Here is a 25,995-nt window from a genome sequence, read left to right as displayed (position 1 = left end):
TCAGAACAAAAGCGGGAAGGCAGAGGCTGGGGCGCCTTCATCCTTGCCCACTGCTCCTGCTCCCACAGCTCTCATCCCAACCTAAGGCGGGAAGCTTCGGGGCCCGCGGGTTTCCTCGCCGCCGCCGCCGCTGCCCGCCGGTTGGGCGAGCGCGAGGGCGACTCCCACATCAGCTGTTCTGCAACCCGACGCGGCCGCCCCGCCCCAGCCCGGGTCTTAAAAGCCTCTCCGGCCTCCGAGCGTCCAAACTGGCGGCTCTCAGCCCTGGCTCCGCGCCCCCTGCAGCAATGGCCTGGAACACCAATCTCCGCTGGCGGCTGCCGCTCACCTGCCTCCTCCTGCAGGTGATTATGGTGATCCTCTTCGGCGTGTTTGTGCGCTACGACCCGGATGCGGACGCCCACTGGATTGAGGAGAGGTTGGGCAGGAACATCTCCAGCGACATGGACAACGAATTCTACTATCGCTACCCCAGTAAGTCCGGCCGCCTTGCAAGCCCACCTGCGGCTTGTCCAAGCAGTCCTCGCTAGTCTGATGGCCCTTCCTGGCCTCCCCTCTGCAGCCTGCTGCTCAGGAACCAGGGCCAGGGAGGAGCTGGAGGAGTCCCCTGCCCCGCCCCCCTTAGGTTCCCCACCAGGCGGTGTCCCCAGGTGTCTGGAGACCAATCTTGGGAAAGGGCCAGATGTGCACAAATTCCTTTCACCTGGTGAGAAGTCACTGGGGTGAGCTCCATCCTGTTGCCATCAGAGACCTCCAAACTTCCTGTCGCAGAGCCCTTCCTGAGGTCCTCAAAAGACCCAGGTCTCATCTTGGTCACCAACCTGTGGGTGACCCTGGCTCCCTTGTCTCCAACTGGATCCTGGCTCTCCAAGTTAGGGGGAGTAGTTCCAATGTTAAGGGCTGCAGGAAAGACTCGGTGACCTGCCAGCCTTGCTGCTGGGAGCAGTGCGGTGTAGGGGACTGTGGCACCTACTACCTTTTGGCTTGGAGAGGGAGAAAGCACCCCTGAATTCTCTGGTATCTGTAGTGCTGTGGTTAAGAGCATGGCCTTGAAATCACCAAACCTCACCTCCGTCATGGCTCTGCCATGGACTAGGTAGGTGGCCTTAGCCAAATGCCAACCTTACAGAAACTCAATTTCCTTATCTGTCCAGTGGGGATAATAATAGGACCCACCTTGCAGGGTGAGGTGAGGCTGGCATGAGACACTGCATGTAAAGGTCTGGCCAGTGCATGGAATCCTTGCTCCATCATGGAGCAGTTAGAAGAGCCCTAAACAGAGGCCCTAGGACTCAGGTGTTGGAAGACCTGGCCCAAGGTCACTTGGGTCAGCCCAACCTCTGGACTTCCAGCCCAGGATTCTTTATGCCCTCGTGTTTTCTGCTTTTCCACACTATCTACCAGCAGCCAATGACAATCTTGCCTACTGCTGGTGCTCACATGGTCATGGACTGTTTGTTTTGGAAGGGACCCTAAAGTTCATCTCCAACAGTCACCTGTACAAACTTGTCTTCCCTCCGTGGCTTGTATGCCCTCAGTAATGGGATTCCACCCATTTTTCTTAGATCCAATCAAATAATGGCACATATTCAGATTGGGAACCCGCAGAAAAACATGGAGGTGGGGGAGGATGCAAGCCCAGGGGGAGCCTGCCACATCATGTGGCTGCCAAATAGCTCACTGAGTCACAGGCTATGTTAATAGAAATGTGGTGTCTAGGAGTTTCCATCGTGGCGCAGTGGTTAATGAATCCGTCTAGGAACCATGAGGTTGCGGGTTCGATCCCTGGCCTCGCTCAGTGGGTTAAGGATCTGGCATTGCCGTGAGCTGTGGTGTGGGTTGCAGATGTGGCTTGGATCCTGCGTTGCTGTGGCTGTGGCGTAGGCCGGTGGCTACAGCTCCGATTAGACCCCTAGCCTGGGAACTTCTATATGCCGCAGGAGCGGCTCAAGGAAAGGCAAAAAAAAAAAAAAAAAAAAAAAAAAAAAGACATGTGGTGTCTAAAAGAAGGGAGATGACAGAAGAGGGTACCCTGCGATGACGAGGCCACAGCCTCTGCCAGGCTCCACACAGGGCCGTGTTTTTAAGAGATTCTTGACAGCTGCAGCCTTGGAACTTAGACTTCGAATCCACCCTTCACCTTGCCCACTGTTATGCTCTTTGGTAGGAGACTGTCTGGCAAATGGCAAGGCAGGCACACCTGAGAACTTCCTTTGCTTGTTTCAGTCCTTCCCTCCAGCTCTTGCTTCTCTGTTGGCCACAGAACTAGCCCCTGGGTAGACCATGAGGGACAAGGCCTCCCAAGGGCATTTATATGCCCTGCATATGTCCGGGCAGTGGAAGGCCTCAAAACCCTATCATAGGAGCTATGGGACACACCAGTGGTTGGGGGGGTGGGTACAGTTCCCACATCTTCCTAACTTCTATCCCCACTCTCTCTGCACCCATCCACTTGTCTTTCATGCTTTACTTCTATTCACTCAACAATCCAACAATCATTTATCTAGAGGCTGACCATATAATTGATCAACCAAATGCCAGTTTTGAAAAGGAAGAAGGAGGAGATTTGTAATTTGCCAGGACCCAGGCATACACTACGACTATGCCAGCAAACTAGGGCTTCTGGCCACTCTGGACAAAGAGATAGGCACCCCCCCACACACAACCCCACTCCTGGCTTCAGTGGGTTCAAGAGCTCTGTGATGGCTTCCTGGAGAGCAGGGGGATGGTGAGGACAGGAAAAGTAGGCTACATTCATGGCAATATGCAGTTAGGTGACCTGCTGAGGAAGCATGCTGGGAGAGGGACTGCATAGCTCAGCACGGCCCCCATGTAGAGTCTGTGAAAAGGATGGGAGCGAGGTCACTAAGCAGCAGGAAGTAGCCCCAGCCATCGATGAGGGCCTTGAGTTTCCCCTGCCATGTCCTGCGTGAGTGTTGGGGAACTCTTTGTCATCTGAGCAGGAAGTGACAGAGAGGAGAGGCGTGTAGGGAGAGCACACAGGCCCCAGGATTCCTTGGCAAAGGCAGGAAGTGGTGGCAACCACTCAAAGCCAATGTGTAGCCTCTCCTTCGAGCATCACCACCCCTGAATGAGGAAGGGAATGTTAGGAGCCCCATTCTACAGACTGGGAAACTAAGGCCAAAGAGGGGAAGTGTTTTGCAAAGGTTACCCAGCTAGGAAACTAATGAGCTCAGGGTAGACCTGGACCTCCCTCCTCCCACCTTCCTCCTGTCCTGCTTGGTCGCAGTGGCCATAGTTAGGAGTTGGAGGCACATGGCCTCCTGGCCTAGATGGGGTGGCAAGCCTGGGTTCCCAGGCCTCAAAGCACTTCTCAGGGGTGTGGGGTGAGGGCAGGCCCTTGTGGTGCTTTCCAGGTTCTTGGCACCAGGCTGTCAGCACCTGTGAGGGCCTCATTCCTACCCAGGGGATTAGTGGAATCCACTGGGCATCTCGGTTTCCAGTGGAGTCCAGCTCCAGCTGGCTCAGGCTGGGGCCCAGGAGAGCCTGAGGACAACTCCCAGGGTGTGGGCCCCTTGGTAGATAGCAGGCACAGAACCAGCGGGGGACCCACTCTGGCAATACCCTCAAAGGCTATGCTGCAGGCATGGGCTGCAGAACACAAACTGCCTTCTGCGCTGGGTCTCTGGGGCCTGAGTGGCCTGGGCAGTGTCTGGGCAAGGTTGGCCTGAGGAGGAGCCACCAGAACCTGGGCTCTGGAAGTTTCCTGGAAAGACTGAGGGAGGACTGGGATACATTTCCAGGAGCTGACCCCAGACAGAGGATGCCACGGTTTCAAACACCCAAAGGACTGTCCCATGAAACCAAGGCAGCAAGGTTCACTCTTGCACTCCTGAAGCCCTGAACCTCAGATTCAGTTCCATTTAATAAAAGGTGAGCTTTCCAGAGTTACCGCTGTGGCTCAGCAATAATGAATCGGACTAGTATCCATGAGTACTCGGGTTTGATCCCTGGCCTTGCTCAGTGGGTTAAGGATCTGATGTTGCCGTGAGCTGTGGTATAGGTTGCAGATGAGGCTTGGATCCTTCATTGCTGTGGCTGTGGTGTAGGCCAGTGATTCGACCCCTGGCCTGGGAACTTCCATGGGTGGCAAGTGGGGCCCTGAAAAGACCAAAAAAGAGGAGTTCCTGTTGTGGCATAGTGGTTAACGAATCCGACTAGGAACCATGAGGTTTTGGGTTCGATCCCTTGCCTTTCTCAGTGGGTTAAGGATCTGGCGTTGCCATGAGCTGTGGTGTAAGTTGCAGACATGACTCAGATCCCTGTGGCTCTGGTGTAGGTCGGTGGCTACAGCTCTGATTATACCCCTAGCCTGGGAACCTCCATATGCCGCAGGAGCGGCCCTAGAAAAGGCAAAAAGACCAAAAAAAAAAAAAAAGAGCTTTCCAACCAGCAGAGGGCAGTGTAATCTGGCTTTAGAATTAGGTCTGGCTTCACCACTGCGTGGAATGAGTTACCTCCCTGAGCCTCAATATGCTCATCTATGAAATGGGAATGTTATTTAATACACAGATCCCCTGGTAGATTGAAGGTGGCAGGTGGCTGGGAGGGCACATCTCATGGCATGAAAGGAGAGGACAGCAAATAAGCTTCCTCAGAAGGGAGTCTGTCACTGAAGTTGTTTACGTGGAGGCCCAGCATCCCTTTAGAGACGTGGCCAAGGAATAGCTCTTTGAATATTAGTTTGAATGATTATAGTGTTTAAAGTGCTCTGTGCTCTCTTTGTGCTTATAAGGGCTTTTTGCATGCTTGGTCAGGCAAGGAATTTATTTGTTTCCATTTTATGGTGCATGAGATGGAGGTTGGAGATTTGCCCCACACTCAACTGGTCAGTGGCACAGGCAGGGATGAGGCCAAGCCCTCCCATCACACAGCACCCCTGTTTTCCCAGGTCTCTGCCACATTGCCATCCCCCACCATTTCCCAGATTTTGCAGTGATGGGGTGGTTCTGTGGCTGGCTCTGAGCTGTGGGAGAGGTGGGCACAGAGCCTTGAAGAATTGAAGGACTGGCCTGGAGGCCTCAAGGGCAACAGGTTAGGTTGGGCTGGCCTATGGAGCATGGGAGGGCTCGTACCCAGGACACCACAGGGCATCACTCCTTCTGTGCTGAGGCAGCAGAGGGGAGACAGCTGATGTGGCATGGGGGAAACTTTGTTCTCAGATTTCAGAGATTTTCAAACCTTGGCCAGCTTCACTGGGGACCCATCCTGGGTGGGAAGAGCCGGCTAGGAAGGGGATGGAGAACAGCTGTGTACTGGTGCCCCCTTGTGGCAGCTCTCAGAGCTGGACGCCAGCGTGCCAAGCTCACCGGATCAGGGACCTCTAGGTGGAGAGCAGATTCTGGGCTGGGCTCCTTGAGGCATTGCAGGCTGGGGAAGGACAGGGAAGACAGAAGTATTGTCAACTTCCGTGGCCCCTTAGTGAGTCACCGACCCAATGCAAAGCATCGGGTAGGTCTTGAAAGAAAAAAAGAGAAGTAGTAGCTAATCTAATTGAGCAGATGCTAAAGAGCCACTCCAGGGCGCTGGTTGGATGACTTATTAAATGTGAAACCCACACCTCTCAGCTCTGGACTATTCCCATTTTACAGGAAACAAGCTGCCGATCAGAGAGGTGATGTCCTTGATAAAGGTCATGCAGTCTTGGATGTTCAGACTGTTATTATTAAAGGCATTTGGTAGCACCAAATTTTATGAAACATAAATTAATAAAATGGTATGTTTACATGCTGATGCAGACCAATTTGGGAGATAAAGAGAAGGAAGCAAAAGGAGTTCCCACTGTGGCTCAGCAGTAACAAACCCAACTAGGAACCATGAGGATGCCGGTTTGATCCCTAGCCCTGCTCGGTGGGTTAAAGGATCCAGTGTTGCCGTGAGCTGCAGTGTAGGTGACAGACGCAGCTAGGATCTGGCATTGCTGTAGCTGTGGTGTAGGCTGGCAGCTGCAGCTCTGATTCAACCCCCAGCCTGGGAACTTCTACAGGCCGCAGGTGTAGCCCTAAAAAGACAAAAATAAGAAAAGAAAAAAGAAAGAAAGAAAAGAAAAGAGAAGGGAGTTCCTGTCATGGCGCAGTGGTTAACAAATCTGACTAGGAACCATGAGGTTGTGGGTTCGTTCCCTGGCCTTGCTCAGCGGGTTAAGGATCCAGCATTGCTGTGAGCTGTGGTGTAGGTCACAGACGTGGCTCGGATCCTGCGTTGCTGTGGCTCCAGCATTGGCCGGCAGCTATAGCTCCGATTGGACCCCTAGCTTGGGAACTTCCATATGCCGTAGGAGCGGCCCTAGGAAAGGCAAAAAGATTTTAAAGAAAAGAAAAGAGAAGGAAGCAACAGAATGAATCAGGAAGGTGCTTGAGGAGAGGGAAGCTGCTGTCTGTGGTGGGGGTGGGGGGTAAAGAGAGGGTCAGAGACAGAGGTTGGGACAGCCAGGGAGTCACGGAGGACAGAAGACCGCGAGCGGGACACAGGCAGGAGAAGCCTTGGGAAGCCAAGGCTACCCTGCTCCTGCTCCTGCTCCAGAGCCACAGGGAGGACAAAAGCAGCCCTGACACTGCAAATGACCCCCCAGAAGGAGCCCCTCTCCAAGCCCTCCTCAGCCTGCACCCCCTCTGCTGCCAAACAGCTGACACCCCTGCCTTTCCCAGGGGTTCCCCTACCCCACCCCCACTCCCTGCTAGCACCTTCCCTGTCTGATCCGCTAGCTTCAAGGCAGCCTGGTCCTCTGCCGTGGTCTCCCCCTCACCATTCCCATATTCCACCTCCTGTCTCTATTCGAAGGCCTGCCAGAGCCCAGGCCCCGGCTCCAAGCCCAATGGCCAGGCTCCATTCCCCTCATGCTGCCCTGACTGCCCACCACCACCCACCCCTGCCGCCAGCACTAGACACAGCACTTGCCTCCTCCAGGGGGCAAACCTTTGCTACTGGCCTGTGTACCAGCAGCCCTACCCTCCTGCCAACTCCCCTCCCTGCATCTGAATGCATTGCCTCCTCTCTGTCACACATCTCCTCCTGTCTGTCACCCTTCCCTTCTTCCGGAGAGTAACCGTAACACCATGCATGGTGCCTCCCCTCCATCAGCTCAGTTTCCTCTCCACCAGCTGGAAACGTGATAAACCATGAAACGTGATAATACACGAAATCGGCTGCACACAATATGAAACGTGAGCAGAGCTGCTGTTTGTTTGTGTTCGTTTGAACAGGAAGCTCAAAGCTCAGAGCACCATGCTAGGGTGAGACCCAAAGCTCTCTAGCATCAACTTGCATGCCCCCAGCTCTTACCCAACAGTGGGCCAGGGCCTCCTTCCTAAGCCTCATCCAGAACTTGTGCCGCAACAGAAACTCCCAGAGGCACTTTTTTTGGGGCGGGGGGGCTTCTTGCCTTTTCTTGAGCTGCTCCCGCAGCATATGGAGGTTCCCAGGCTAGGGGTCTAATCAGAGCTGTAGCCACTGGCCTACTCCAGAGCCACAGCAACGCAGGATCCGAGCCACGTTTGCGACCCACACCACAGCTCACAGCAATGCCAGATCCTTAACCCACTGAGCAAGGCCAGGGATCGAACCCACAACCTCATGGTTCCTATTCGGATTCGTTAACCACTGTGCCACAACGGGCACTCCTTCCAGAGGCTCTTTAAAAAAAATTTTTTTTAATTTGAAATATAGCCAATTTACAATGTTATGTCAGTTTCTGATATGCAGCAAAGTGATTCAGTTATGCATATATATATTCTTTTTCATATTTTTTCCCATTATGGTTTATTACAGGATATTGACTAGTTCCCCGTGCCATACAGTAAGACCTTGTTGTATCTTATGACCCGATGGGGTAGTGGCCCTTCTACCTGCAGCAGGGGCATTCATTACTGAGCTTGGCCCCAGGATCCAGAGGCAGGGATAGCAGGACAGGGCACCGCCCAGGCCCGGTCAGTGGCAAGGAAGACACAGCCTCCGTGTGGGGACCCAGACCCGCTATGCCAGTGAGACCCCCACTGCACTCTCCCTGCAGGCTTCCAGGACGTGCACGTGATGATCTTCGTGGGCTTCGGCTTCCTCATGACCTTCCTTCAGCGCTACGGCTTCAGCTCTGTGGGCTTCAACTTCCTGCTGGCGGCCTTTGGCATCCAGTGGGCGCTACTTATGCAGGGTTGGCTGCACTCCTTTCACAGCGGCTACATTGTCCTGGGCGTGGAGAAGTGAGTGTGGTGGAGGCGGGGAGGCCACGAGGGGGGAGTGGGCGGGGATCTGGTGAGGGGCGGGTCCGGGGGCGGGTTCCCCGGTCTTGAGGCGATTCGCTGAGTCCTCATCATCCAACCAGTGTACCCCGGGCCCTGCAGCAGACAACACACACACACACACACACACACACACACACACACACACACACACACACACACACACGAACACTCATACGCACACTCACTTTCTGATTAGCGAGTCTTCAGGGTGGGGGTTCTAATGGTGTCCACGTGCTGTTGGAAGGGTTCCCCTCCTACTAAGGTGCAGGCTGCAGGGACACAAGGCCAGGCTTCTCTCCAGGGGCTGGGTCCGGACCGTCCACCCTGACACATCAAACATCACAATTGCCCTGAGAGACGGCAGCCCATGAGATCCATGGGGGTGGTGGATGGCAGGCAAGGGGAAGGAGTGCTTGAACCGGCCTCATAAGGTTCCTTGTGGAAGGAATATTGAGTGAGAAATCCAGTCCAATGGAAGTGCTTCTCCCTGCCTTGCTGGTATCCCCAACCCCAGGAGGGACACAGGAAAGAGCTGTGAGGCACATGTGGGTGTGGAGATCTAGGGCTGAAGCTGAAGTTTCTGCTGAGCCACAACGGGATTTCCTCCACCACCAGGTTATGCAATAAATTTACCAACTTGCCAAAAGCCAACTTGCCAAGCAGTCAACTCCGGAATGACTCATTTACCTCACTCCCTAGGCCTCCGCATCTTCTGAAACCTATAGCAGTTTGCGTTGCATGGGACAAAATCAACTTTTGGGAGATTTCCACCCACTCCCACCCCCCATTTTAGTCAAGGTCTGGTTTACTCGAGGCTCTTCTTGAAGTCCACTTTAGACTGTCTTCAATTTCTGTAGACATAGGGCAAGTTTGGCCAAAGAAAAACATGTTTCGTAATTTGACAAAGTTGGTGGTCGTGTGTAAAAACGAGCATTCATTAGCCTGCTTGAAAACCAAGTCCACAGAAAGGGTTTAGAGACAAATTGGCATAAAACCACATTTAAGGTGCAGATCCCTGCTGCCAAGTAGTGGGCATCAGCCAGGTATCACAGGCCAGGTGCCTGAAATTTAAAACATATGGCAAAGATTTGCAAAATATTAATTCACTCAAGCAGTGAATTAAGAGATACAGGAAAGAGAGTTGACTAGATAGAAAATGTTTTGGAACTAGTAAGTCAACCTTCTTGTACATAAAATCTATGACATACAGGTCACTCTCCTGTTCAAGATACACAAGAAATTCTCATTCCCAAAGCCATAGACCCAAAGTGTAAAAATACCAATAATAGATCTAATTGGCCACCACAGCTCAATGCAGAGCAAAAGTACATAGCTTTTTGTAAATGTTCAAAGGGAATTATTGTAAGTTTATTGTGAGTTAAGTGTTTGGTGAACCAGGTATTTAACAAATTAGTCACTTCCCAACTTGATTTTGGCACAGTTGACCTTCAGGGAAATGATTTCGGCAACTGAGATGGAGCCTATTTCTGGTGCCTGAGGCTGAGATGAGCCTGGTGTCCCCAGACCTGGCCTGCGGACCCTTCTCCTGGCTTCTGTCCTGTCTCTGCCAAAGAGTCCTCCACATCCCACCTGTCACTCCAAGCTGGTTGCCCTCTGCAGGCCCTGCTGGAGATGTGACATCGGATGGCCATCTCCCAGAAGCTGATGGCCCAGGTGTGGGCTTTTCAGCTGTCCCTTTCACTCCTTCCTAGTGGTCACCTCTGTCACATGGTCTTCGGCCTGCAGTTATGGGAATCTGGGCAAAGAACTCAGCCTCTCTAAGCCTCCATTTCCCATATTTATGATGTGGTTAATGATAGTACATCTGTGGCGTAGGTCACAACTGCACCTTGGATCTGATTCCTGGCCTGGGAACTCCATATGCTGCGGGGTGGCCAAAAGAGAAAAAAAAAAAAAATAGCACCTGCCCCATTGCTTCAGGTTGGTGCAGAAGGGCGTGTGCAGTACCGAGCAGGTAGTTAAAAGTCTGGCACTTAGCAACTGTCATCATTCATTCAGCCAGGTCCTGGGGACATAGCAGCAAACAAGGCTCCTAGAGAAGCAGACTTTCCAGTGAATATCCTGTCTTGGGAGGGACCTGACAGAACAAGATTCCCACTCCAGACACTGACCCTATTTGTCAGTTTGCTTCTTCTCACCTCCTGATTCATACACACACACACACACACACCTCTGAGTGTGGGGGAGGGAAACTCCTTCAGATGTGACTGCCTTATAGTGGCCCCCACTGTCTCTACACTGGCCCCAATTGACAAGACTCACCACTCAGAGAGCCACGTGGGGAGTCTGCCTTGGAACCCAGGACAGCTTTGCTGCTGGCAAGGCACCAGGAGGCCTGGGTTAGGCAAAGCAGGCACATGGATGCAACCAGGGTCTACTGTGACCGCATGACGTCAGCCTGTGCTGGCTGGCTGGGCTTTTGGGGTCCAGACATAAATGGCCTGTGTACTCCTCTGCCTCCATCCTCTCTGTTGGCCTTCCTTCCCCCTCCCTCCACCAGCCCCTAGCCCCCTACCTCCTGCAGGAAGCCCCCTCTCTCCTCTGGACATAGACCCTCTCCCTCAGGTAAGGCGAAGAGGAGGTCAGAGTTCCTGTTGTGGCTCAATGGTAATGAACACAACTAGCATCCATGAGGACTTGGGTTCAATCCCTGGCCTCGCTCAGTGGGTTAAGGATCTGGCGTTGCTATGGCTGTGGCATAGGCCGGCAGCTGCAGCTCCAATTCGACCCCTCGCTTGGGAACTTCCATATGCCACGGGTGTAGCCCTAAAAAGCAAAAAAAAAAAAAAAAAGTGAAGAGGAGATCGTGGTCATGATAACGCAAATGCAAGCAAGGCCCTAGGAGCCAGCAGGAGAGGAGTGTGTAGACTGAGCAGTAAGGATCTGGAGGCAGAGACCACATCTGGTTAGAGGAATCGGGGAAAAGCTGGCTGAAGAGGAGGCAGGTGAGAAGAGGTTCTGGGAGGGCAGGTAGGAAGTAGAGGGCAGGGCCAGCCTGCAGGTATGGGCTGTATTGAATGACAGCAACCAGTCCACGTGGGCGCCTTGAGCACAAGCTGCCTGCCAGGAGGGGGGCCTGAGATGGGGCTGCAAAGGAAGGGGGTAGCATCTACTATGTGTCACTGCCGTGCGGGATCTCTCTCATGCCATTTATTTTAGTTCTTAGAGTAGCTCTGTAGGATGCTATGTACCCATTATCACAGGAGGAAATTGAGGCTCAGAAAGTTTGGGCCACAAGCCCAAACCCACAGGTCACCAAAGTTCAGACTCAACCCCAGGGCTCTGGGTGCCACTTCTTGCTGTTGCCTCAGCCCCTCCTCTGGCCTGTCTTCCCACAGCCTCATCAACGCGGACTTCTGCGTGGGCTCTGTCTGTGTGGCCTTTGGGGCGGTCCTGGGCAAAGTCAGCCCTGTTCAGCTCCTCATCATGACCCTCTTCCAAGTGACCCTCTTCTCAGTGAATGAGTTCATTCTTCTCAACCTGCTGGAGGTGAGCAGGGCTCAATGGGGATAGAGGTAAAAGGGACATTTGGGGAGATGGCAGGGGGACAGAGAAAGAGAGGACTGGGGAGATCTGCCAGCTGGATTCAGTTCAGATTTGGTAACTCAACCTTTGAATCTGTTTCCTCATCTGCACAGTGGGAGTAAAGGCATTTATTGGGCAGGGATGATAGTCTACCTGGCAAATCATTCCAGCAGCTGGGCAGAGCAGAGGTTCCTCTTATGTTGGCTTTCTTGTCCTTTCTCTTTCCTACACATCAGATGGAAAGAGTAGGATGTTCCTGCACATATGCTCTCTCACACACCTACTCCCAGATTGCTCTGCCAAGAAAAAGGCCTGGTATATTGAGCGGACACATTTATAAGGAAGGTTCCCAGGGAAGTGACCATGGTGGACCTGTACAGCTGCACAGGTTGTGCACTGCACAAATCCAGAGGTGCAATTCACAAGGATTAGGGCAGGAATGATGGTCCCTGGAGTTGGCCAATTCACTGGCCCAGGTAGGAGGCACCTTAGGCCTCTGACTCTCGCTCAGACATCTATTTGGTACATGAACAGGAGTAGGGGTTCTTCACAGACCCCATCCATTTTTTAATCCCTGACTCATATCTTTGGGCATGGCCTGGACTCCCTCAGCTATTCTTTTGTTTTTTTGTTTAGGCCACCCTACATTTAATCATTCATTTTGTCATTTTTTTTTTTCAGCTATCAGACTAGTCCAAGCCCCCATATCCCTTCTTTTCAACTCATTTATCTTTATCTGATAAGGTCAAGAAACTTTGGGAGTTCCCATAACAAACCCGACTAGTCTGCATGAGGATGCGGGTTCGATCCCTGGCCTCGCTCAGTGGGTTAAGGATCCAGGGTTGCCATGAGCTGTGGTGTAGGTCGCAGATGCAGCTCAGATCTGGCATTGCTGTGGCTGTGGTATAGGCCAGCAGCTGTAGCTCTGATTCAACCCCTAGCTTGGGTACTTCATATGCTGTGGGTGCAGCCCTAAAAAGACAAAACAAAACAAAAAACAACTTTGTCTAGGCCATCCCTATCCCTGGCACCTGGCCCAATGCCTAATAATTTCTCAACAAATATTTGTTAAAGGGATGAGTTTTGGAGTCTGACTGCTTGTCAGGCATGCTCCAGGCACTGGGATACGGAGGTGAGCAAGGGACCCCAAGAACTCACAATCCAATCGGGGGCCAGGAAGAAAATAACAGTGAGACAAGCCAGCAATAGGTGGCTTAAGGTGCAGGCAGGAGGGCCTAAAAAAGCTCCACAGCTCAGAGTGGCTTACTGGAGGAAGAAACACAAAACTAGGAGTTCCCGTGGTGGCACAGAGGAAATGAATCCAACTGGAAACCATGAGGTTGTGGGTTTGATCCCTGGCCTCACTCAGTGGGTTAAGGATCTGATGTTGCTGTGAGCTGTGGTGTAGGTCGCAGATGCAGCTCAGATCTGGCGTTGCTGTGGCTGTGGCTAAGCTGGCAGCAATAGCTCCAATCAGAGCCCTATGCTGTGGGTGCGGCACTAAAAAGAAAAGAAAAGGAACACAAGCTAGAAGTCAGGTAGGAGTTACCCAGACAAAGGAGGGATCAAGGGCATTTTATTTTTATTTATTTATTTATTTATCTTTTGTCTTTTTAGGGCCATACCAGTGGCATACGGAGGTTCCCAGGCTAGGGGTCAAATTGGAGCTGCAGCTGCCGGCCTACACCACAGCCATAGCGACGCCAGATCCGAGCTGTGTCTGCAACCTATACCACAGCTCACAGCAACACCAGATCCTTAACCCACTGAGAAAGGCCAGAGATTGAACCTGCGTTCTCATGGATGCTAGTTGGGTTTGTTACTGCTGAGCCACAACAGGAACTCCATTCTGACTTTGTCAAGAAGGAACTTGAGACTTAAGGTTCAAAGGCACAGTGGGCTGAGTGAGGAAGCATAGGAGGTAGAGGCCAGGACAAGGGAGGACACTAATTCTGCCTCCTCTGACTTTGGGGGACAGAGAAGGGCAGAGGGGGAGAGGAGCGGATGGTAAGGGCGTGATAGGATGTAGGGAGGACAGATAATGGCAGTCTTGATGGGGTGGTGTTGGGCCAGGAGTGGCGTGCAAGCGGAAGTGTGGAGAGGGGAGACCCCAGAGGCAAGGGCGAGCTCCCTGGAATTAAGAGGTAGAAAACTAGGGACAAACTAGATAGGAGGTTGCCCTGGGTCCTAGCTCTGCTTTACCTCTTCAGCTGTGCGACTGAGCACGTCCCTCTCCAGGCGTGGGTTCCCCGTTAGGCCATAATCCCATCTGTTGGGTGAGGATGCCCTGGATTGTGCTGGCAGACATACAGTCTGGGCTCAGGGACCCCCACTCTCCATTATTATTAAAGTATCGTTGATGTACTGGGGACCCCCCACTTTCTCCCCTTCCCTGTTGATTGGTCTGTGGGGGCCCTAAGTTCCATCCTGCAGCTTGTGGGGTCAGAGACAGCTGACCCTCTGAGTGTGGGGGGAGATGGGTGCACACTGTGAGGAGGTGGGGAGAGGAGGTGTCAGAGCCTGACAGGCCCCATGTACCCCAGGTGAAGGATGCAGGGGGCTCCATGACCATCCACACATTCGGCGCCTACTTTGGGCTCACAGTGACCTGGATCCTCTACCGACCCAACCTGTACCAGAGCAAGGAGAGGCAAAGTTCTGTGTACCACTCGGACCTCTTTGCCATGATCGGTGAGAGCTTCCCTAATGATTAAGGGCCGCCATGATGGGTGAGGGCCGCCATGATGGGTGAGGGCCGCCATGATGGGTGAGGGCCGCCATGATGGGTGAGGAGTGCCATGAAGAGCTTTGGATGCCATGATCACACCTAATCCCCACTTGGTCTGGTGGGTGGCTGCCAGTTCCCTTTGGAGGAAGAGCAGAGAGAGGTTGCCCATTGATACTTCCAGGATCCCAGATGCTCATCCCTTTCCCCCATGGGGCTGGAAGAAGTTGATCACCCATCCGATATGTTCCCTAGGATGTCCCAGGGCAGACACAGTGCTGATCAGGAACTGTCCACTCCCTCCCTGGGAGATGCAAGGTGTACATTCCTATTTCCTCTGTCTGTTCATTCCAGAAAACTCATATGAGCCACTCTCTCTGGTCTCTTAAAACCCAGCCCTGGCTTCAAGGAGCACCTCACAGTGTAGTGAAAGAGAATGGCAATGACACCAGATAATCTCCCTACAGTGGAGAAAAAGATTCTCCTTCAAGGTGCTGTGGAAGCAGGGTTGGAGGCATTCAGCCCAGTTTGGGGGTCAGGGTATGTTTCCTGGAGAAGAATGGGAAGGCTAAGTGGGAGTTAGGTATTGAGTAAGGCAGGGAGGGTCTTCTAAGAAGAGCCCCCAGAAGGACTAAAGCTACAGGGGTGGGAAATCGCTGGGTCGTGTGAGTCACTTGACATCTCTGGGAGCTGAAGGGCAGGATGTCTGCCTGAGCTCTGCTGGCCCCATCTAATGCCTCTTCTCTGGCCCCATTTGGTCTGGCCAGGCACCCTCTTCCTGTGGATGTACTGGCCCAGCTTCAACTCAGCTGTGTCCCATCACGGCGATGCCCAACATCGAGCTGCCATCAACACCTACTGTTCCTTGGCAGCCTGTGTGCTCACTTCGGTGGCGCTGTCCAGTGCTCTGCATAAGAAAGGCAAGCTGGACATGGTGAGCAGTGGGGGCTGTGGGGGGGGGCATGGGGGGCTTCAACCACAACTGCCTGTGCCCAGGGGGCACTGATCATGCTGCCCTGCCAACAAATCTTTGAAGCAGGCACCATAAGCATTATCACACCATCTTGCAAATGAAGAAACTGAGGTTCCAGGAGAGATGATTTGTGTACATTACATAGCTGGCAGAGCCCAGAACCAGATTCTTGGAGGTTTTATGATGCCAGCTGCTCTAGATGAACTGGCTCCTCCTGCTTGCTCTCCTCCCCACAGCCTAGGTGCTGACAGCTGTTCTGGGCCTAGCACCTGCCCTCTGCCAGCTTCTGATCCCCCAGACACTGGCCCTCAGGCTTCCCTGCCTCCACCTGCCCTATCCCATACACTCAAAAGGGGATTCCTGGGAGTTCCCGTTGTGGCTCAGTGGAAACAAGCCCAACTAGTATCCATGAGGATGCAGGTTTGATCCCTGGCCTCGCTCAGTGGGTTAAGGATCCGGCGTTGCCATGAGCTGTAGTGTAGGTTGCAGACTCAGGTCGGATCCCACGTTGCTGTGACTGTGGTGTGGGCTGGCAGCTGCAGTTCTGATTCAACCCCTAACCTGGGAACCTCCATATGCCACGGGTGCAGCCCTAAAATCAAAAAAAGAAAAGGGGGGAGTTCCTGTCGTGGCGTAGTGGTTAACGAATCCGACTAGGAACCATGAGGTTGCGGGTTCAGTCCCTGCCCTTGCTCAGTGGGTTAACGATCCGGCGTTGCCGTGAGCTGTGGTATAGGTTGCAGACGCGGCTCGGATCCCGCGTTGCTGTGGCTCTGGCATAGGCCGGTGGCTACAGCTCCGATTCAACCCCTAGCCTGGGAACCTCCATATGCAGCGGGATCGGCCCAAGAAATAGCAACAACAACAACAACAACAACAACAAAATTAAAAAAATGAAAAATAAATTTAAAAAAAAAAGAAAAGGGGGCGTGGGGAGTCCTTTTGCTGCCTTGTCCACTGCACTCGGGAGGTTTGTAGGGATGCAGTGCTGTCCATTGTCTATCCTATCACACCACTGGTGCAGGTATTTCTGTCACTAGTGGGGAGATGCCAAACCCCATGGGTATTGGTAGATTTTTCTGGAAATAAAGACCACCTCTCTATGATATTCTGATACTAGCTTCTAGACACGGGCACATGTGGGCTGAGATGTAGCCAGGAGTGCCTGCTATTCCCAGACACAGCTCTGAGCCCCTGGATGCCCTGGACAGTCACTGCACAGAGAGGTGGGGACTCAGGCACCGGCGGGAGAGAACAGTTCCACTGACCCGGGCACATGCAGGGAGGGTCATGGAACGGGGTCCAGACCAGGGGCTCTGGCTCCACACAAACCTAGATCAAGACACCCTTCTGCCCCTTGCTAACTGTGTCATCTTTAACAAGTCTGTTAGCCTCCCTGCACCTCCATGTTCTCGTCTGCAAACGTCAAAGGATAACTGCTCTTACCTTCTGGGCTCGTGGTGGACGTGAACAAAATCTCCGCAAGCCAGCAATGCAGTACATGGCGAGGTGGGCCCCCAGCGAGCCCCCTGGTGCTTGTGTAGGCTCACAGACTCTGACCTGTGTACGTGTGACTGTATAGGCCCCATGTCAGGTACATGTGCACATGGAGAAGATCACACACGTGCACCTGGGCACACAGGGATGCCTGGCACCCAGGTAGAAAGGGAAGATACAGACGTGCTGATGGAACCCATCGTCATGACACAAGTGCACTGCTCTGTGCACATGGAAAATGCCCCGAGTGCTGGCGTGGGTGGCACAGGGGCAGAGAACACAGGGGTGACTGTCCCGAGCCTGAGCCCAGCTCGGAGACCTCTGCTGGCTTGCTGAGATGCACTCTGGGCCATGTGTAGCTCCCAGGCAGCATCCATACACAGCGGGTCAACTTGCACTCTGGGTCCGCTCCCCCAGGACGGTATCCTGGGAGAGGACTGAATTCCTGCCCCTTCTGCCTGCCCCGCCCAGGTGCACATCCAGAATGCCACGCTCGCGGGAGGGGTGGCCGTGGGCACGGCCGCCGAGATGATGCTCATGCCTTATGGCTCCCTCATCGTTGGCTTCATCTGCGGCATCATCTCCACCCTGGGCTTTGTGTACCTGACGGTGAGGGGCCAGGGCCCGGGGCTGCGGGCTGCAGGATGCTGGGGATTGTGTTTTCCTGACAGTTGGTGCGGGGGTTGCTAGGGAGGAGGTGGGGGGCTGGAGAACCCTGCGTCTGTGTGCATTTGAGGCCTCCCGGCCGGAGCAACATCCATCTCCCCTTTCCAGCCCTTCCTGGAGTCCCGGCTGCGGATCCAGGACACATGTGGCATTCACAACCTACACGGCATGCCCGGCATCATAGGCGGCATCGTGGGGGCCGTAACAGCGGCCTCTGCGAACACTCAGCAGTATGGGCAGAAGGGGTAAGAAGGGGAGGGGTGCAGGCGGTCGAGCACCCTTGTTCCTTTTCCATCGATCCTTCTGACTCTGTCTCTCACCCCTGGCTTGCCCAGCCTGGACCACTCTCCTCCACCTCTGCCCTTCCATAGGAATCTTAGAGACCATCTGATCTTGGCAATGGCTCCATTTTGTGAATGGGAAGCCTGAGGCCCAGGGGTCGTTGAGCCTCAGCGCCCACTCACGTTTGTGGGTGTGTGTCAAGTGGCCTCTCCATGGGGCCCTGACCTGCCCCCTTGTCTCCACTCCAGGCTTGCCCATGCCTTTGACATTGATGCTACCAAGACAACTTGGACAGCAAGCATGCAGGGCAGTTTCCAGGCTGCCGGCCTTTTTGTGTCACTGGCCATGGCCCTGGTGGGCGGCCTCATCGTAGGTGAGTTGGGGGGTGGCTGGGCTGGAGAAGGTGGGGCCCTGTGGCTAGGGGACCCAAGATCGTGTCAGCCAGGAGCTCCTGGAAACCCCTTGCCTCTGCGCTTAGAGCTGTGGGGCTGGGGGATTCTTCCAGCTGAGGGAAAGGGCTGGATAGGCAGAGCAGAAGTCACTCCTGACCTCTCGTGACCTCCAATTTCCTTTAGGGGTCATTTTGAAATTACCCTTCTGGGGACAACCTGCTGATGAGAACTGCTTTGAGGATGCCATTTACTGGGAGGTAAGTTCTGTGGGCTTGTCCCCCTGCACAGCCGCAGGGCCGGGGCTTGAGAAAGCGGGAGGTGGAGAGTTAGCAGACAGAACCTGTGTCATCCTGTTCCTTTAGCCAGGAAGCTATGCCTCCTGAGGGTTGCAGGCTCCGTTCTAGAGCAGCAGGTCCCAAACCATGGTCCTCTGTGCTCCCCGGAGCTGCAGCCGCCCCTGGAAACTGGTGACAAGTATGGATCGTCAAGTCCCACCCAGACTTCGTGAATTCAAAACCCAGCCCCCTTGACAAACCCTCCGAGTGATTCTTTTATTATTATTATTATAGCTGATTCATAATGTTCTGTCATTTTCTGCCACATATATATATATATACATTCTTTTTCTTGAATTATCCTCCACCATGTTCCATCACAAGTGACTAGATAGAGTTCCCTGTGCTATTCAGCAGGGCCTTCCGTGTGATTCTGATGAAAAGCAATTCTGTGGGAGTTCCCATCATTACCAGTTCACTGGTAATGAATCTTACTAGTATCCATGAGGATGTGGGTTCGATCCCTGGCCCCGCTCAGTAGGTGTTGCCATGAGCTGTGGTATAGGTTGCAGACACCGCTTGAATCCCAAGCTGCTGTGGCTGTGGCACAGCTGGCAGCTGCAGCTCGTTTTTGACCCCTACCTAGCCTGGGAGCTTCCATATGCTGCGGGTGCAGCCTTACAAAGCAAAAAGAAGAAGAAGGAAAAAAAAAGCAATGAGATCCTGCTGTATAGGACAGGGAACTATATCTAGTCACTTGTGAAGGAGCATAATGGAGGATAATGTGAGAAAAAGAATGTGTATATATATGTGTGTGTGTATGACTGGGTCACTTTGCTGTACAGAAGAAATTGACAGAACAATGTAAATCAACTATTATAGAAAAAAATAAAAATCTAAAAAAAAAAAAAAAAAAAAACCTCCTCTGAACCATTGGCCAAGACCATTGGTTTCAGCCCTAACATGCACACTGGAGTCACCTGGGGAGCTTTAAAAGTTTTCCAAGTCCAGGTCTCAGCCTCCAGAAAGTTGGAGTTAATTGGTCTTGTATCGGCCTGGATGTTAAGACTGCGTTTGTTGTTGTTGTTGTTGTTGTCTTTTTAGGGCCGCACCCATGGCACATGGAGGTTCCCAGGCTAGGGGTCAAATTGGAGCTGCAGCTGTCAGCCCACACCACAGCTACAGCAACTTATGGCCACACTGAATCCTCAACCCACTGAGCGAAGTCAGGGATTAAAGCTGCATCCTCACAGATACTAGTCAGATTCGTTTCTGCTGAGCCACGACAGGAACGCCAAGACTGCATTTAAAGCTTCCTAGGTGAATCTAAGATACGGCTTGGGTTAAGAATCACAGTGTCATGCTTGGCTTCCATAAGAACCCCCTGGAGACCTTGTGAAAACTCCGTTTCCCAGATGTCCGACCAGAAATTCTAATTCAGTAGGGCCTGGAACTCTGCATGGGAACAAGCACCCAGGTGATCATGTACTGACAGTTCTCCCGGTATCTAGAGAAGTGTCAGTACAAAAATTCAACTTGACTAACATGGTCCTAGAAGCTGAAAGTAGTAGACTGTCACAGAACTTACTTTCTTTAAGAACATGCCATAATTCTGGCTTTCCTCCCCACGAATTACTGGAGGTATTTACCTTCACTCGGCGCTAGAGGGCGACACAGACATTCCTTCTAGCCTCCTGCGCTCTCCCCTCCTGACAAGCAAGGGCAAGGCCCTACCTAGTCTGGGTCTGTGGCTCCTGAGACAAGGGTCTGCCCTCCATTGTCCTTCATTTGGCTCTGCTTTTTTTAAATTATTATTAAAGTCTGGTTGATTTACAATATTAGTTTCAGGTGTATAGCACAGTGATTCAATATTTTTATAGATTATAAAGGCATTATGAAATGATAGCTATATTTCCCTGTGCTGCACAATATATCCTTGCAGCTTATTTATTTTATACATAATAGTTTGTACCTCTTAATCCCCTATCCCATCCTGCCCCTCCCTTCTGCCTTCTCCTCACTGATAACCATTAGGTTGTTCTTTACATCTGTGAGTCTATTTTTGTTGTGCTCTATTCATTCATTCATTTTACTTTTTAGATTCCACATAGAAATGATAACATACAGTACTTGTCTTTCTCTGTCTGACTTATTTCACTAAGCTTAATACCCCCTGATCCAACTATGTTGTTATAAATGGCAGAATTTTGTTCTTTTTATGGCTGAGTAATATTCTACTGTATATATACCATGTCTTCTTTATTCATTTATCTATTGTTGAATACCTGGGTTGCTTGCATATCTTAGCTACTGTAAATGATGCTGTTATGGGGGAATTCCTGTCATGGCTCAGTGGTCAATAAACACAACTAGCATCCATGAGGACACGGGTTTGATCCCTGGCCTCGCTCAGTGGGTTAAGGATCTGGCGTTGCCATGAGCTGTGGTGCAGGTCTCACATGCTGCTCGTATCCCGAGTTGCTGTGGCTGTGGTGTAGGCCGGCAGCTGTAGCTCCTATTCGACCCCTATCTCGGGGGTCCTAAAAAGACAAAAAGACCAAAAAAAATAATACTGTTATGCACATTGGGGCACATATATCTTTCCAAAATAGTGTTTCTGTTTTCTTTGGATGTAATTTTTTTTCTTTTTTGCTTTTTTTAAGGTTGCACCCGCAGCATATGGATGTGTAGCTGCAGGCCTACACCACAGCCACTGCAATGCCAGATCCTTAACCCACTGAGCGAGGCCAGGGATCGAACTGCATCCTCATGGATGCTAGTCAGATTCACTTCTGCTGAGCCACAATAGGAACTCCTATTTTTAGTTTTTTGAGGAAACTCCATACTGACTTACATACTGGCTACAGCATTCTCACACACAAATGTATAAGAGTACCCTTTTCTCCACATCCTTGCCAACATTTGCTATTTGTAGACTTTTTGATGATAGCCATTCTGACAGGTCTGAGGTGATATCTCATTGTGGTTTTTTTTTTTTTTGACTGCCTGCGGCATATGGAATTCCTGGGCCAGGGACCAGGTCCAAGCCACAATTGCCATCTACACTGCAGCTGCGGTAACACTGGATCCTTAACCCACTGAGCAAGGCCAGAGATCAAAACCTGCGTCCTCATGGATTCTAGTCGGGTTCATAATCGCTGAGCCATAATGGGATCTCCAGAACTTAAACTATTTTAGACACCACAACTAGAAACTACACAGGTTTAATGCCCATGAAATAAACTAAGAAACATTATCAATTGCATATGTAGAAGTTCACTCTTGGTTCTATTTTGATCCTTATCATCTATTCTAAGCTCACACCTTCTCTGTGCGGTATATTCTTTTTTTTATTACTTAATGAATTTCATTACATTTATAGGTGTACAACAATCATCACATCCAAATCTTACAGCATGTCCATCCCAAACCCTCAGGGCATCCCCCCACTCCCCAACTTGTCTCATTTGGAAATCATAAGTTTTTCAAAGTCTGTGGCTCAGTATCTGTTCTGCAAAGAAGTTCCGTCTGTCCTTTTTTTAGATTCCACGTGTCAGTGATAGCATTTGATGTTGGTGTCTCATTGTATGGCTGACTTCACTTAGCATGATAATTTCTAGGTCCATCCATGTTGCAAAAAATGCCAGTATTTCGTTCCTTTTAATGGCTGAGTAATATTCCATTGTGTATATGTACCACCTCTTCTTGACCCACTCCTCTGTCAGTGGACATTTAGGTTGTCTTGGCTATTGAGAATAGTGCTGCAATGAACATTGGAGTTCACGTGTCTTTGCGAGTCATGGTTTTCTCTGGATAGAGGCCCATGAGTGGGGATTGCTGGATCAAATGGTTGTTCTATTTGTAGTTTTCTGAAGAATCTCCATACTGCTTTCCACAGGGGTTGCAACAATTTACCTTCCCACCAACAGTGTCATAGAGTTCCTTTTTCTCCACACCCTCTCTAGCACTTATTGTTTGTAGACTTTTTGATGACGGCCATTCTGGCTGGTGTAAGGTGGTACCTCATAGTGGTTTTGATTTGCATTTCTTTAATAATTAGTGATGTTGAGTATCTTTTCATGTATTTTTTTTGGCCTTCGGTATGTCTTCTTTGGAGAATTGTCTGTTTAGATCTTCTGCCCATTTTTCGATGGGGTTGTTTGTTTTTTGGTATGGAGCTGCAGAAGGTGTTTATAAATCCCTTGTCAGTTGATGCATTTGCAAAGATTCTCCCATTCTGTGTGTTGTCTTTTCGTTTTGTTTAGGGTTTCCTTTGCTGTGCAGAAACTTTTTTTTTTTTTTTGGTCTTTTTGCTATTTCTTGGGCCGTTCCCACGGCATATGGGAGGTTCCCAGGCTAGGGGTCTAATCGGAGCTGTAGCTGCCAGCCTACACCAGAGCCACAGCAACGCAGGATCCGAGCCGCGTCTGCGACCTACACCACAGCTCACGGCAACGCCGGATCCTTAACCCACTGAGCAAGGGCAGGGATCGAACCCGTAACCTCATGGTTCCTAGTCGGATTCGTTAACCACTGCGCCACGACAGGAACTCCCAGAAACTTTTAAGTTTAATTAAGTCCCATTTGTTTATTTTTGTTTTTACTGTCATTAATCTAAGAGGTGGACCTGAGATGTTGCTGTCATTTACGTCGGAGAGTGTTTGGCCTGTGTTTTCCTCTAAGAGTTTTATAGTGTCTGGTCTTATATCTAGGTCTTAAATCCATTTTGAGTTTATTTTTGTGTATGGTGTTAGGGAGTGTTCTAATTTCATTCTTTTCCATGTGGCTGTCCAGTTTTCCCAGCACGACTTATTGAACAGGCTGTCTTTTCTCCATTGTATATTTTGCCTTGTGCTATATATTCTTCAGCAGTGCTCAGTCTCAAGTAATATAATTCCGAGTCAGTGGAAGTAAGCCACCATCAGGCCATATCCATGGCCCCTGGCCTCTGGGTGGTTTACCTGGGAGATGAGGTGGTTTCCCAGTGGATGGAGGTGAGACAGATGCTTCCCAGGACCACAGTTGAAGGAATCTTTGGGATCATCTCTGAGCCTTGAGGTCAAGGTTGGGCTGAGCTGCCCCACCCCTACTCCACCTACCAATCCACTTCCAGCTTTCCCTGGATCTCCCTCTACCTCACTTTTGGACCTGCCTGCAGTTCAGGGAGCTTGCCTTGTTGCCTCTCACCTGGCACACTACTACTCTTTCAGAGGTGTGTTCAGCACAATCAAAATCCCCTCAGGCTGGGTTATCAGCCTCCTGAGTGCATATTGCAACTCTTGCTGTCACTATGCACTTCACTTGAATGCCTTCCCATCGCTCCACTGTCGCAGCCTTGCAGCGTCCAGCACCCTGGACAGTGGCTAAGCCACATAGGGGCAGGATACCTGTGTGAAGGACTGCCCGCTTCATGGCATGCAAACTGCACAGTGATCACAAGGTGGCGCCCGTCACACACCATTTGCTGCTCTTGACTTGCCCCGGCTCTTCTAGTTCCATCAGGGACACCTGCCCAGCCTGGGCAGGACCCTCAGAGCTTCTTCCTCTCTCTGCAGATCCCCGAGGACCAGAAGAGCCTCGTCTCCCGTTCTGAGGATCCTACCCTCAGGCCCACGGAACCTTAAAATCCCAGGGCAAGTGAGAAGCCGGTGAGGGTGAGCTCAGCTTATTTGTGGGGGCCCAGCTCTGGGAATCCGAGCTGGGGCAAAAACATCAAAAAATGATGATTTGAGTTTCCACCTCCTCTGCCTGGAGTGGAGCAGCAGGCTGGAGTTGGTGGGGAGGTACTCAGACTACGTGCCTCCTGGACAGACAGGAATTTGTGAAAGGCGCTCTAGACTGAAGGAATGTATGGAAGGTGGCCTGCGTGTGTACTTGGCTTTGCTGCCTATTGACTGAGTGACTTTGAGGGTCTTTCCATCTGAGAGATGGAGCCTTGATTTCCTCATTTATAAAAGTGGAGATGACACTTCTGCCCGGCTCTACTCCCTTGATCGACTCAGGTTAGACCCATTCTTCCTTCCTTCCCTGTCTCCTTCCTTTTTTCCACTAACTAACATTTCCTTGCTCCCTCTGAGGACTGTGCCAAGCCCTGTCTCGTGCCTTTTGCTTCTCTAACCCTGCAGAGACCTCTACAGGAGGGGTGCAGTCACTTTACTCTTTTTAATAGATGAAGAAATTAAGGCTCCGAGGGGTTCAGGCTCTTCAAAGTCACACAAAGGGCCAGTGGAAGAACTGGGCTCTTTCGTCACTGTCATTGTTCTCATATCTGTTATCTGACCTCCTTGGAGGCCACAGCTTGGAAGGAGCTGCATCTGGGGCAAGAGGCTGAGTAATGCGGCAGGAGAGGATGTTGGGATTTAACAGAGAAAACAAGGCTGTGGTCCAGAAAAGGAAAACTTACCTAAGGGGCCACAGCAGGACGTGACAGTCCACTGCTCTTGGCTCCCTCCCTGCAGGCTCCACAGACTCTCCTGGTGCTCCCTGAGGAATCAGTGCTGACCAAGCCAGGAACCCAAGAGCAAGGCCAACGGTACCCTGCCTGATGGCTTGATCCAGGCCCCACCCTCACCCCCATCCCAGGGGGCCTGCCTGAGAATGGAGGAGGAGCTGTAGACAGAGTGGGCATCCAAGCCAGGTTCTGGCTGCAGGAGACCTGCCACCGGGGGTGCCTGCATCCTGAGTGGGGGCCAGGTACTAGAGGTGGACCCCTAGCCCTTCTAGGGGACAACACAGCTGCCAGCCACTGAGCTCCCTGGGCTCTCCCACTCCCTGCCAGTAACTTCCATGCCCCCTGAGTCCTCCAGACCTCTCTGTGCCATGCAAATGGTGGCCTCCATGAATAAAGGTCCTCGGTGTTCTTTGTAGAATGGGTATGAATGCTCCAACAGGGCCAGTTTGAGGAAGAAAAAGACCCAAGAGACCTCCCGCCTTGGTCCTGACCTCCCGGCGCAAGCTGCCTTTCACACTGTAAGGAAAATCATCCCCGGCTGAAGAGGAAGAATTTGGGCTGCTGGGGTCTGCCCAGCCTCGATCCCCTCTAGCAGGGTGCAGCTTTGGGGACCTTTTTCCCTAAGGTCCCTCCTTACTTCACATCAATCACCCCAGAAACTCACCTGTACGTGAAACCACCATGCCCACTGGGCCCTCCATGGACCCAGCTCCCTTTCAAGGGCCCTCAGGGGGAGTTCCCATTGTGGCGCAGGGGTAAATCCGACTAGTACGAACGAGGATGTGGATTTGCTCCCTGGCCTCGCTCAGTGGGTTAAGGATCCAGCGTTGCCATGAGCTGTGGCGTAGGTCGCATACACGGCTCGGATCCCGAGTTGCTGTGGCTGTGGTGTAGGCCGGCAGCTGTAGCTCCAATTCAACCCCTAGCCTG

At 51.8% G+C, this 25,995-nt stretch overlaps 1 protein-coding gene across 3 annotated transcripts; it reads left to right on the top strand.

The window, feature by feature from the left end:
• RHCG (Rh family C glycoprotein) lies at window positions 220–25,480 on the top strand. Of its 3 annotated transcripts, none has more exons than XM_021098368.1 (11): window positions 220–474; window positions 8,030–8,216; window positions 11,618–11,768; window positions 14,348–14,495; window positions 15,297–15,463; window positions 17,471–17,608; window positions 17,774–17,910; window positions 18,196–18,320; window positions 18,523–18,596; window positions 24,170–24,262; window positions 25,073–25,480. In XM_021098368.1, exons 1-10 carry the CDS (start codon window positions 288–290, stop codon window positions 24,236–24,238), a joined length of 1,383 nt encoding a protein of 460 aa, XP_020954027.1. In that variant the 5' UTR covers window positions 220–287; the 3' UTR covers window positions 24,239–24,262; window positions 25,073–25,480.

Source organism: Sus scrofa, chromosome 7 (assembly GCF_000003025.6).
Source record: "Sus scrofa isolate TJ Tabasco breed Duroc chromosome 7, Sscrofa11.1, whole genome shotgun sequence".
Classification (NCBI taxonomy): Eukaryota; Metazoa; Chordata; class Mammalia; order Artiodactyla; family Suidae; genus Sus; species Sus scrofa.
Note: the sequence above shows the minus strand (reverse complement) of the source record. Positions and strands in the feature narration are given on the sequence as shown.